Genomic DNA, 13,448 nt, shown 5'->3' on the forward strand with positions numbered 1-13,448 from the left:
GCCAAAATCTAGAGTCGGCCCTCAGCCGACTAAGCCACCCAGGCACCCCAGGGCAAGTTTTTCTAGAGAAAAGGTCTGATCTGAGCTCTGAAGGCAAAGTAGAAGTGAGAAACTTCTTTAAAGTTGATCCGCTAGCACAGCATGCTCACTTTGCTAAGGACAGCCAGTGTTTTGAAAACCTGGCTACGTGTTCTAAGCCTGAATTAGTCAGTATATTGTCACTGCTTTTTGGTTTCCCCTGGGTCCATGCCTGGTGCCCCGTATGGAAATAGTTAATAACGGGCATGTGCCTGCTTTCAAATTTCTAAACATGGTAGGTACACTGTGCCTCGGGACACTCAACTCTAAGCCTACAGGCTGAGAAGGGTGTGTGTGTGTGTGTGTGTGTGTGTGTGTGTGTGTGTAGAAAAGGACGTCAGCCTTTCTCAGGGCTCTCTTCCTGTGAGACACGGAGGCCTCTCCCACCTAGACTGGGCTGGTTCCCCTGGCCCCTCTCAGCTCCCTTACTTCCCGCAATCCCAGAACTCTTCCAGCACCAAACACCTGGTATCATCACAAGTTGCTGCAGAGCAGGTAGGTAAATAACAAGAACCATGATGCCAGCCTGCTGCGAAATACCTCCATTCCACCTGCAGGACAGAGAGCCGTGAACACACACGCCTGTGTACCGTATAGTGTTCCAACTGACCAAATGAATTCAAGCTTTAATTTCTTTTTTTTTTCTTCAGCCTACAAAAGGAAGTGCTAAGTGATATGGCTTTCTCTGTGCCGAGAGTTGACAGAGATCTATGGTTGGGGGGGGAAATGTGTTTTTATTTTTATTTATTTATTTATAAGTTTTATTAAAGTTCACCTATTACCCACAGGCCTCGGGCTCCCTATAGAGAAACAAATACCACAATTGAAGGAACGGGTTTCCAAGGCGCCAAATTAAAATAGATGAAGAGGTAAGGAGGGGAAAAAAATAAAAATAAAAATATTACACTAAGACTTCTTCACTCCCAAGTGCATAGTACCTTCTAATATATTGCACACATGAAACTGACTCCCAATGTAATTAGACCAGGGCTACTAGGCAAAAAAAAAAAAAAAAAAAAAAAAATCTTCAAATTATTCAGACCCCCAGAGCTATTCTTTTGTAATCACTCAAGTAACTGAGAAGAGAGCCAACTTTTTAATATAAATTTGTTATTAGAATCTACACTGTCCAAGCGACTCCCAACACCCCACCTGCTCGAGAATACAGAGTCATGAACTGGGATCAGAAGCAAAGGCAAGAGTCCTACTTCCCACCCACCCAGTGCCATCACCTTTTCTTCTACAGGACAATCCTAATGGAAACGGGACTTTATTCCAACAATGCTTAAGGGCCCACTGGCCCTGTTAGAAGAAACTGGAGAGTTCCTCGGGGCTGCAGAAGACAACACACTCCCTTTAGAATAAATTGCCTTGACAGCACTATGCACAGGCATGCCCATATGGACAGATACTAACTCTCTCGTTGCAGCCTTGTGCACGGAACAGCCATAATATTCTCCATCTCACCCCAAAGACCCAGGAATGGCTCTATTGCCTTCCAGGCTGAAAATGAGCCATGGAGATACAGAGAGCATCTTTCACTGAACTCAGAGGAGAAAGAAATAACCACTTTTCAAAAGAGGTGCTTACTGGATTTCAGCAATGCTGCCAGAACTTCGGTGGCTGCCCTGGGGAAAGAGAAAGAAAAGTGAAAAAGTCAATGTTCAATGGTCTTTTTGTCAGCCCACGGATCCCAAAGCCAGCAGGCTCCAATATCACTGCCACCCAACAGCCCCATTATTAACCAGGGAGCAGGCGTTCTGTTGATTGCACCACTGACCATTAAAGAGGCATAAATGCAGAAAATTGCTCCAAGCAAAGTGTCTGTCTTGAAAATGGGTCTCAGGAGTCCCCACTGCTGCTGAAAATACCTTCCCCTCCCCGTCCTGCCTCCCACCTTCCACCACCTTCCTTACACTACGCTCCTTGTATTTCTGTTGCTCATCCCTGCCAGGGCTCTTGTCAGTCTCTTGGTTTATACTCGGGAACCCTGGCGACTCTGGAGGATGGGCTGGGAGGGGGTGGACGTGAAGGCAGCATTACAGTGAAAACTTCTTAAAACACTCATGGCCCTGGGGACACACGGGAAAACATTCACACGCTGGAAAGCAATGCTGGTTCCTTGGAGGGGAAAATGGTTATGTCATGATTTTTCTGCCAAATTCATTGTTTTCTTCCATGGAAGAATTTCTGCCAAATTGTTTTATTCCATGGAAGAATTTCACAACCTTTGCGGCAGTGGGAGGCAGATAAGAATAAAAATGTCTTTGGCCCATGTCTTAGTGACCCTTTAGTCTGTGCCCTGAGCCTGCGAAGGTCACACAAAGACCCACTTTCTGGACAGAAGGAAACTTCAAGGTTAAAGACACAATGGCATGATTCTGGGAGGGAGAGTTTGTTGCCTGTTTGCCTTTTTTTTTTTTTTTTTTTTAAGAAAAGGAGTATTCTGCACAGTCCTAGTAACTTATCCTTAAGGCCTGTTGAAGAGTGATCTGCTTCCCCATACTCCCTCCCAACCCTGAGGATTGGGGGAACAGGTCAACGAGGCTGGGTCACCCTTCCAAGATTTCAGACATTAGACAGAGTGGGACCCCCACCCAGGAACCCCACTTCCCACCTCTGCTTCCTGCACACCTGTTATTCTCCTGAGTCTCCCACACTAGCCCTGCCCTGGCCGCTGCCTGCTTGATCAAAGACACTCCTCCTTGCAATATATTATCTAATACTGAGCAATAGAGCTGGCAGTAAAAATAAAGATAATGAGTTAAACTAAACTAAAATAAAATAAAAATCTAGCACTTAGACATCATGGCTTCCCACAACCAACAGAGGAATCCTACGGTATCAGTGGTCTGGGACTCACCAGCCTCAGGGCAAATCCATGGCAGGGGGGACCCCCAGCTCCGAGAGACCAGCACAACCACAGGGCAGTCAGCAAGAAGGTGAGGCTAGTTGTCACCGATGGGTCATGTCATTTGTCCTTCCCAATCATGTTTTCTTCTAATCACCTTTTGGCTTCTTCAGCCCCTCTCTTTTGTAACCCCACGTAATCTGGTAACCGTGGATTTAAGAAGGAACATATTGAAGGGCGCCTGGTGACTCATTCGGTTAAGCATCTGCCTTTGGCTCAGGTCATGATCTCAGGGTCCTGGGATTGAGTCCCGCATCGGGCTCCCTGCTCAGCAGGGAGTCTGCTTCTCCCTCTCCCACTGCCCCTCCCCCTGCTTGTGTTCTCTCTCTCTCTCAAATAAATAAATCTTTAAAAAACAACAACAACAAAAAGAAACACGTGGAAAGTGTTACTGAGAACCCCAAGGCAATATGCCAAATCTAGGAGTCACAGGGCGTAGGGCCTGGGTTGGGCTGGTGCAAAAGGAAAATCAGTCCTGGGGGTGTGGGGGGTAGTAGAGTAGCCACATCAAAGGGGTCAGAAGAGAAGGAAGCATGAAAAGAAAGAATGAGGATCTTCCGAGCAAAGTACCCAGCTTCGTCCTGGACCACAGGCCAGGTCTGTAAGGTGACCCTGCATTTCTGATCTGCACAGCACTTCTGTTTTGGGGGGTTCACTGCAGAGGTAATGATCCATTAGATCATAGTTTTACGAGGGACACATGAGAGGTGGGGAGGGGCAGGCAGACCAGTCAGGAGGACGTGAGGTGACAAGGGCAACAGATAAAAGGGTGGCATGGAGGGAGAATGGAGAAAGACGGGTTGAAGGACAGCTTGCAGCCTGGCTACTCAAAGCATGGGGCTCCCACCAGCAGCTCCACAGTTTCCCAGGAGCCAAGCAGAAGCATAGACTCTGAAGCCCCATCCCTGGCCTGCTGAATCAGAACTTTTAGTCCAGCAGATAATTCATATGCACATGGATGTTGGAGAATAACTGGTTTAGAGGACAGCGTCAGTATGGCTTGGTTACTCTCTGCTGTTGAGAAGATTCAAGGTGACTCCCAGATCCAAACCCTTTAGGAGATACCTAATGGCATATAAGAGCATAACAAATAACTATGAATCCAAACAGTCACATTATATGGCAGGAAACACACGGCAAATGTCATATTAGTCAAAGAGGTGAGGCTGATTCCTGAGTAACGAGAAAAGACTTCTTTCTTTTCAGCTCCTGATTGGGGATCAATACATCGTGCAGTGTGAGGTGCATTAGCACATAAGGTTTGAGACCCAGTGTTCTAAAGAGGTCGGATTCAAGTCCTTAGGTAATAAGTCACTTTTTTTTTTTTTTAATCAAAGGGGTATGGTGGGCGCCTGGGTGGCTCAGTTGGTTAAGCGACTGCCTTCGGCTCAGGTCATGATCCTGGAGTCCCGGGATCGAGTCCCACATCGGGCTCCCTGCTCGGCAGGGAGTCTGCTTCTCCCTCTGACCCTCCCACCTCTCATGTGCTCTCTCTCATTCTCTCTCTCTCAAATAAATAAATAAAATCTTTTAAAAAAAGGGGGGGGTATGGTAGCAAGGATGGAAAAGCGAGGTGAAGGTTGTAAGCAAAGTTCACAAGATTTGATGACAGACTAGTTGTGAAGAGCAAAATAAACAGTCAGTGATGGCCTGGAATGTTTAGTCAGGGTAAATGGGAGAAAAAGAAAGCCATTAATCACCTAAGGAAGGAAACTGAGGTGTTTAGAGAAGATAATCATTTTGATCTGGGACATGCTGATCTCAAGATGATGGGCACAGAGCTACATGGAACTTTTCAGAATCATGCTAGAAGCACAGATACAGAATTCTAGAGAGATCTGGAGCTGGGGATATATCCTCAGGAGTCACTACAGTAACAATGATCATAATGAAGCCACGGGAACAGGTAATATCTATGAAGAAACGCATCAGGAACAGAGTACAGGATTGGCCCCCAAAGCATCTATCCTAAAGGTCTCAGAGAATGTGCGGTCAAGGAGGTAGGAGGAGAGGGGGTGAGGGGGTTCTGCTTTGAAACAAAAAGTTCTCTAGATTTTCTAGGCACAGTGTTTTTCGGACTGCAAGTTGTGACCCAGCAGTTGATTGTAAAATCAATGTAATAGGTTTTGCCTAACTTTGTTAATGAAATTGTATCAACTGGAATAAAATAGATCAGAGTTGTTTCATGTAGGGAAGGTCAGCCGTGATCTGAGAAACTTTTATTTCAATGCACATACACACCTGTGTGCATACTGGGAATGTGATGTAAATGTTTTCCTTTTTTAAAAAAAGCTTATAAAAATGTTGTTTACGCTGTGAATTGTGTAATACTGATGAATCACAGACCTGTACCCCTGAAACAAATAATACATTATATGTTAATTTTTTAAAAATTAAAATAATAATAAAACACCAAAAGCACAAGAAAGAAAAGAAAATTAGGTAAATTGGAGTATGCCAAAATTTTAAAACTTCTGTCCTGAAAATGATAACCATCCAAAAGTGAAAAGATAGTCCACAGAATGAGCGGAAATATTTGCACATCATATATCTGATAAAAACCTTGTAGTCATAATATATAAAGATCCTTACAACTCAGTAATAAAAACACTAATTATCCAGTTTTTAAAAAAATGTTGTTTAATGTATAGTGTCCATATAAGATCTGAACAAAGAACAAACATTTGGAATCAACTAATGAAATGATGAGCAAACACAAAGTATTTGATCTCCCAGATGGTGGTGGGATCCAGGCACCAAGCCACTAATGTGAATGTCACTCCAAGGCTCTGCATTTTTGGTCTATCTGGTGGGCAAATGTCTAGAGTTCTGGTCCACTGTCTGAGCATATCTCTCTGCTTCTCTTCTGCTCTGTTGGTGTAACTAAGAATGTAAAACCCATCAGAAATGAGGTTATCTACTTTGTCAACTGGTGGCTATACATAAAACAAAAAAGCAAAAAATTTAAGCAGCTAAAGTCTAAATGAGTTAGATAATACTCAGTTACTTCTACTCCAAGAAACCAAGCCCACTGCATAGAGTAGGTGAACTGGGGCCCCAAAATTAGTGTCTTTGGGGTTTCGGACTGCCTCCCAATGCGTGTGGACACTCAGCACCCACGGCTCCAGTAATTCCTCTGATTCTATAGAAGAGGACTTTTTGAGAGGACTTATTTTCTCAAAGTTTAAACACATACCGTCACCCCATGTTGTTTGCACTCCCCATTGGGATATCCATGTGGGGTTGAAAGTAGAAATGCCAAAACGTCCTCCTCCATCAACATTCCTTCACTGTACCTCACTGAATGGGTTATGTAATAGATTTTTACAGAACATCCTGCTCCAAGAAAACTACAACACAATCCAAAGGCAAAGTGGCAAGCCTTCACCCTATCCATTTTCACAAGGGGGTAGGATAACTCAGTCAAGATGCTAGCAGTCAGAGGTCACTTCCACACTTCTCCTCAGAAAAAAGCTAAACTTAAACCACTGGGAAATTCATAAATATTCTTTTATCACGAATTGAGCAAAAAGCCACAGAATTTTAAGAATTTAATTTACTTCTTCAAGTAGAAATAAATTTAAAGAGCCTTCATACTAGTCTTCAGTAATTTGTCACCACTCTTTGGGGAGCCCATATAAATGCCAAGCCCTGTGCTAAGTGTCCTACGTACATGATTATACATCACAGTTAATCTTCACGGGAACACCAGATGGTGAAATCATCAGTCCTGTTTTACAACAGAAACAGTGACGCTCATGAAGGGTAAAGTTCCACGTTCCCATAGCTAGCAAGAGGCAGTGCTGAGATACAAGTCTACATCTGTCAGACTCTAGATCTAGTGCCCTAGAGATCTAGTGATCTCTCTGCATTCAACATAGTTCTAGAAAGAGTCTAAGATAGCTCGTAGTTCAATTTCTTCATCATTTATTTATTTTTATTTTTATATTTATTTGAGAGAGAGAGAGAGCATGAGCAGGGGGTAGGGGGTGGGCAGAGGAAGAAGCAGACTCCCGGCTAAGCAGCGAGCCCAATGAGGGGCTCGAACCAACCCTGGGATCATGACCTGAGCCAAAGGCAGATGCTTAATTGACTGAGCCACCCAGGCACCCCAATTTCTTCATCATTTAAATAAGGACTGTTACAGTTCAAGAGGTCAGTTACGTGACGGGTAGGAGGTCACATCATAGGATTAATGTGTCACGGGGCCAATGAAACAAACAACTTTTTCAGCTTGAGTCCAGTGCTTGCCTTAGGGTTCTAACCATTTAGCTGAAGCTTGAGTGGATTTTGATGTCCAGAGGTAGTCATGGTGACAAGGACAGAGAACTCTATTGGTAGCAAGCCACAGAGGTCTGTGAATGCCAGGGCTGAGCTGCTGAGTGAGGAATTACAAGGCTTGGGTTTGAAGCTTGGAGCTGCCACTTTTGTGGTCTTGAGTCCTGGGCTTACTTGATTGCCTCAAATCTCAGTTTCCACATCTGCAAAGTGGGTATAAGAAGATCTAACCTATGGGACAGTGTGAAGAGTGAGGAAAAGCAGAGATTAAATTAAGTCAAATTAAATTAAAATCTACCCCAGTTCCTGAAACATAATATGGACTTGAATGGCATCACTGACAGAACCAAGTGAGGAAATGAAGGTTCATCTCTATGTGTTTGCAGATGGTGAGCCTGCAGGATTGTCATTTGCCAGTCAGGAGAGGTCCCTAGAGAAAAATGAATCCCCATCCCCAGTACATGGAGGAACAAAATGACCAAATTCTCTCTTGGAAGTGAAATATTCTGTAACTCAGACGGCCTAGATCTAGAAATTGTTTATCTATATTGTTGTATAATAAATTACCACAAACTTAGCAGTTTCAAAGAGCACTCATTTATTATCATGCAGTTTCCATGGGGCAGGAATCCATGGCTTAGCTAAATTCTCTGTTTATGGTCTCATAGGCTGTAATCAGATGGAGACTCGGCCAGGGCTGAGTCTCCATCTGAAGGCTCCACTGGGGAAGGGTCTGTTTTCCCACTCAAACGGGCTGTTGGCAGTATCATCTCATTGCAGCAATAGCCCTGAGGCCCCTGGTTTCTTGTTGTCTGTTGGCTGAAGACCATTCTCAGCTTCTAGAGGCTACCTGCAATTTCTAAACACCACTCACCGCTCCTTGCAATGTGGGCTTCCGCATCATGACCACTTTCTTCATCAATAAGAAGTTACCATAGTGAGTGTATAAACAAGACAGAGTCTTACATAACACAACATAATCACAGGACAAACATGCCCTCACTTTTCTCATATCCTATTGGTTAGAAGCAAGTCCCAGGTCTCACCCACACTCAAGGGGAGCAGAATACCAGGAGATGGGGATCATGGGATGGACAGTATCTTCAGTTACACACAGCACACAAAGCTTCTTGCAATCTTTAGCATTCAGATACCAGGATCCTAATAGTCTCCTCACCAAGCCATGACCGTCCCTAGTCCTCCCCTTTCCAGAGAATAGAATACTACTTTCTGAGAAACTGAGAATGCATCTTCCTCACCTATCTGACCTTACCACCTACATGTGGGCACACTCTCAAACTCCCCCATTTTGATGTCTAGAGTATTCTTAAGTTGTCCATTCCTTTTGATTTCTGTTGTTTCCACCCTAGTCCAAGTGCATGGGGGTCTAGGACCTCACTGAGAAATGTAATGTCTAGGGTTTCTAGAGTTATTAGCCCTTGGTTGAAATTTACAGTTTAATTTCCTGCATAATAAAAATGCAAATGGGTTACATGATGATTTTAGAAAAATTAGAAAATACAGTTAAGCATAAAGAAATGGAATAAATGAAAATCACCTGAATATCTCTCCCCTAACTACTGCCATAACTCCAGAACAAATCTATCCATATCCACTCTAGGCCCCCTTCAACTTGTTCTTCAAGCTGCAACTAGGGGGATCTTCTCAAGAATATCTGGTTAGGGTACCCTCACATTGCTAACCCACACCCAATCTTGCTCTTGGATGAAAATCCAAATCTGAAACATGGTCCAGGAGGATCTACCAAGTCTGGCTGATGCCACCCCTCCACCCAGCCTTGTCTCACATCACTCTCTTGTACAGTCTGTATTTCTGCCCCTTTGGCCCTTTGCCAAGCCTTGGAACATGTTCCCATCGCTTATCCTTTGTTTTTGCTAATGCCACAGCCTAAAATGCTCTGGACCTTCCCTCTTCCTTCACCTGTAGCTCATACCTCATCCTTCAAATCCTAATTTGGTTGTCACCTCCTCTGGGAAGGCTTCCCTGACCGCTAGTCTAGGCCCAGATTCTTTATCAGTGTGTTTATCCTTTTCCCCCCTTTTCTCATTGCACAATTTGATTTGTGACTATTCACTCAGTTGTGTGATTATTTTATTAATGTCTGTCTCCTCTTCTAGTCTGCAAACTCCAGAAAACAGGAAACTTTCGTTTTGCATTATTCTACCCCCACCATGTAGTAGTATTTGAATAGAGAGCACCATCAAATATTCGTTGAACATTTTCCAAAAATTAGGCTCTGGCCCAGGAGCTTTATATATGCTATTCATTCATCCAACAGATATTTATTGAGTACCTACTATGTGCTGGGATAAATGGATAAAGCAAAGATTTTTGCACTCAAAAGGGTTGAGTTAGTGTGACAAAAATAGTTAATAGATAATATATTTTTGAATAATACATTAGTTTTCTAAAATGTGATAAATGCTAAGGGAAAAACAGGAAAAGTAAAAACAGGGTAAAGACATCAGATGTGCCAGTATGGATTAAGATCTAAGAGACTGTCTAAAATAGGCCTCCTAGCGAAGGCAACATCTCTGAACAAAGACGTAAAGGAGGAAAGGAAGTTGCCATACAAATATCAGAAGGAGCCTGTTCAGATGCTCTGAATGACAACAGGCTGATTTGTTCAAGGAAGAGCATGCTGGACAGGACTTCTGGAGCCAAAGAGGGGAGCTGGAGCTGAGGGGAGGAATGTGGACCATTCATGCAGGGCCTGGAAAGCATGGCAAAGGCTTTCACTTCTCTCTGAGCAAAGCATTCCCTACAGGATTTTGAGCAAATGATCTAACATGTTTTAGGGTTTCTCTGGCTACTCTATTTTTTGAAAAGTAAATGAAAAAGGACTCTAGGGAAGCAAGAGTAGAAACCAGACACAGACCAGAAGAGAAACCAGTAGGAAGCTACAAGGAGCAAACCAAATAGAGCAAACTAAAAGGATTGCATACCATGGTCAAGCGGGATTTATCCCAGGAATGCAGGATTGGTTTAACATCTGAAAATCAACTAATGTAATAATCCACCATAATAAGAGAATAAAGGATAAAAACCAAATTATTGGGTGCCTGGGTGGCTCAGTTGGTTAAGCGACTGCCTTCGGCTCAGGTCATGATCCTGGAGTCCCGGGATCGAGTCCCGCATCGGGCTCCCTGCTCAGCAGGGGGTCTGCTTCTCCCTCTGACCCTCTTCCCTCTCGTGCTCTCTGTCTCTCATTCTCTCTCTCTCTCTCAAATAAATAAATAAAATCTTTAAAAAAAAAAAAAAGAATACTGACTTCCCCAAAAAATCTTTAAAAAAAAAAAAAAAAAAAACAAATTATTGTCTCAACAAACACAGGAAAAGCATTTGATGAAATCCATCACATTTTCATGATAAAAACACTCACCACATTAGGGATAGAAGAGAACTTTCTGCACCTGATAAAGGGATCCACTTAAAACTCATAGCTAACATGATACATATAGAGAAAAACTGAATGCTTTTCCCCCCACAATTAGAAGCAAGATAAGGATAGCCATCCTCACTCACCACCTCTGTTCAACATTGTACTGGAGGTTCTGGCAGGGCATTTAGGAATGAATGAGTGACTGGCATACAGACTGGAAAAGAGGAAGTAGAATGATTTCTATTTACAAATGGCTTGGTTTTGTATATACAAAGTCTTAAAGAATCCACCAAAAAAACTATCAGAACAAGTTCTGCAATGTGGCCATGAAAAAAAAAAAAATCAACATACAAAAGTGAATTGTATGGAATATTACTCAGCCATCAAAAGGAATGAAATCTTATCATTTGCAAAGACATGGATGGAACTAGAGGATATTATGCTGAGCAAAATAAGGCAATCAGAGAAAGACAATTATATGATCTCACTCATATGTGGAACTTAAGAAACAAAACAGATGAATATAGCTAAGGGAAGGGAAAATAAAAGAAGATAAAAACAGAGAGGGAGGGAAACCATAAGAGACTCTTAACTCTAGGAAACACAGAAGGTTGCTGGAGGGGAGGGGTGGGGGTATGGGGTAACTGGGTGATGGGCATTAAAGAGGACATTTGATGTAATGAGCACTGGGTGTTATATGCAACTGATGAATCACTGATTTCTACCCCTGAAACTAATAATATACTATATGTTAACTAAATTTATTTTTTTTTAAGATTTTAATTATTTATTTGACAGAGAGAGAGCACACAAGCAGGAGGAGCAGCAGAGGGAGAGAGAGAAGCAGGCTCCCTGCAGAGCAGGGGGACCCCAATGTGGGACTTAATCCCAGGATCCCAGGATCATGACCTGAGCTGAAGGCAGTTGCTTAACCAACTGAGCCACCCAGGCGCCCTTAATTGAATTTAAATTAAAAAAAATTTTTTAAAGTCAACTTTAGTTTGTATACCAGCAATGAGTAGTTCAGAAATGAAAATTTTAAAAAAGCAATCTCACTTATAATGGCAGCAAAAAGAATAAAATTCTCAGCAATAAATTTAACAAAAGAGACCAAAGGCTTTTACACTGAAAAATAGAAAACATTGTCGAAAAAAAAAATTCTTTTAAGATTTAAATATACAGAAATTACCTAAATTTCAGCTGTTACCAAACTACTGCTATGAACCCAAAACAAGTGCATCCATATACACTCCAGGTCTCCTTCAAACTGTTCTTCAGGATACAGCTAGAGTGATCTTCTCAAGAGGAGCACCAATATATTTTGAACTTAGAGCTAAAAGGACTTCTTGACAGCTTAGTAGAAGTAACATTAGCTCAGTTATTTCTCATAAGGATCCCCATTTTAAAGAGGAAAAAACTAATCATGGTACATGAACCTGGCTGAAGGAATGTTAGCAGCAGAGCTGGAATTTGGCCTGAGTCAGTTGGACCCCAACATCCCAGCACTTAACCCCAACACTGGGCCCCGAGAGCTTTCAGAAAGAAGGAAGAAAGTGGTCAGAAAGAAGGAAGGAAGCAGTCCTAATAATTTAACCCTAAAGCCTCTCTAGAGCTGGCTGCCTGGGATATGGGGGTGTAGCAGCAGAAACAGAAAGTGGTCGGGGGCGGGGGAGTTAGTTAATAACAATAACAGGTGGATAAAGCAGGAGGACATTGAGAAGGGATAGAACACATTGCCTGCAGAGCACAGACGCCCAGAACACCATCTGGTACAGTCCCGGCCTCCTGCCTGGCTTGAGAGGGAGTAGTAGGATGGATAAAAGCACACACACATACACACACACACACTCAGGGCTGGGTTACCAAGGAAAATGAATGGCAAACGGATCTTGCCAATCACCAGTTTCAAGGGAGAGACAACAAAACAGAAATGCAAACCAAGATGGCCCCTGCATCATGAAAGAAAAGAAAAACCATGAACACGTAGTACAAAGGTTGAGCCCATCCTGTGCCCAGCATGGTATGTGTACCTCTCTCTCGGGGATGGGGGGGGAAGGAGGGAAGAAAAAACAAGCCCCGCCCTCCAGCTCTATCCAGATGCTGCCAAAGACAGCTTGTGGGAGCCATCATCCATCACCGAAAAAAAACAAAATTTTTTTAAGATTTTATTTATTTATATGACAGAGAGAGACAGAGAGAGAGGGAACACAAGCAGGGGGAGTGGGAGAGGGAGAAGCAGGCTCCCCGCTGAGCGGGGAGCTCGATGCGGGGCTCGATCCCAGGACCCTGGCATCATGACCTGAACCGAAGGCAGACGCTTAACCATTTGAGCCACCCAGGCGCCCCCATCACCGAAAAATTTTTATAAGAGAAATTGAAACCCAGACCTCAGCCTGGTTTGGTGAGTAATGCTCAGCAGGGAGTGTGACAGAGGGGTGGCCTCTGCCTGGGCCAGGGAACCAGGAGCACAGCACTGCATCAAGGCTGGGAGGACCCCACCCGACCTGGTCTGCCAGAAGCAGCGGCTCTGCAAAGCAGAAACAGTGTTAAAGTACTTCCAAATCCAGGCACAACAGCATGAGGATCAAGGTCTCAGGCAAAAGCTTTGGAGACTCCCCAAGGCCAGGACAAGGAAGACTAACGCCTGAGGGGGAAGGAGAAGGGTGGGGACTCCAATAAGCTCTCACATACCAGGGAGTCTTTCTCTCCATAGGGGTGTAGCTCTCAGGTTAGCACTTAAAGCAAATATTACCCTTGAGCTTTCTTAAATTATTCATA

The 13,448-nt window shown here is 43.4% G+C and overlaps 1 protein-coding gene across 1 annotated transcript in view; it reads right to left on the reverse strand.

The window, feature by feature from the left end:
* Positions 1-13,448, reverse strand: part of AGBL1 (AGBL carboxypeptidase 1) — an 805,329-nt gene that overhangs the window by 657,915 nt on the left and 133,966 nt on the right. Inside the window, exon 6 of the mRNA XM_045901694.2 lies at positions 1,669-1,706. Within this exon, the coding sequence (XP_045757650.2) occupies positions 1,669-1,706 (38 nt within the window). The remainder of the gene's footprint in view (positions 1-1,668; positions 1,707-13,448) is intronic.

The sequence above is a fragment of the Mirounga angustirostris genome, unplaced genomic scaffold (assembly GCF_029215605.1).
Source record: "Mirounga angustirostris isolate CCGP_5_RB_7025 unplaced genomic scaffold, mMirAng1.0.hap1 SCAF_9, whole genome shotgun sequence".
In the NCBI taxonomy this organism is placed as follows: domain Eukaryota; kingdom Metazoa; phylum Chordata; class Mammalia; order Carnivora; family Phocidae; genus Mirounga; species Mirounga angustirostris.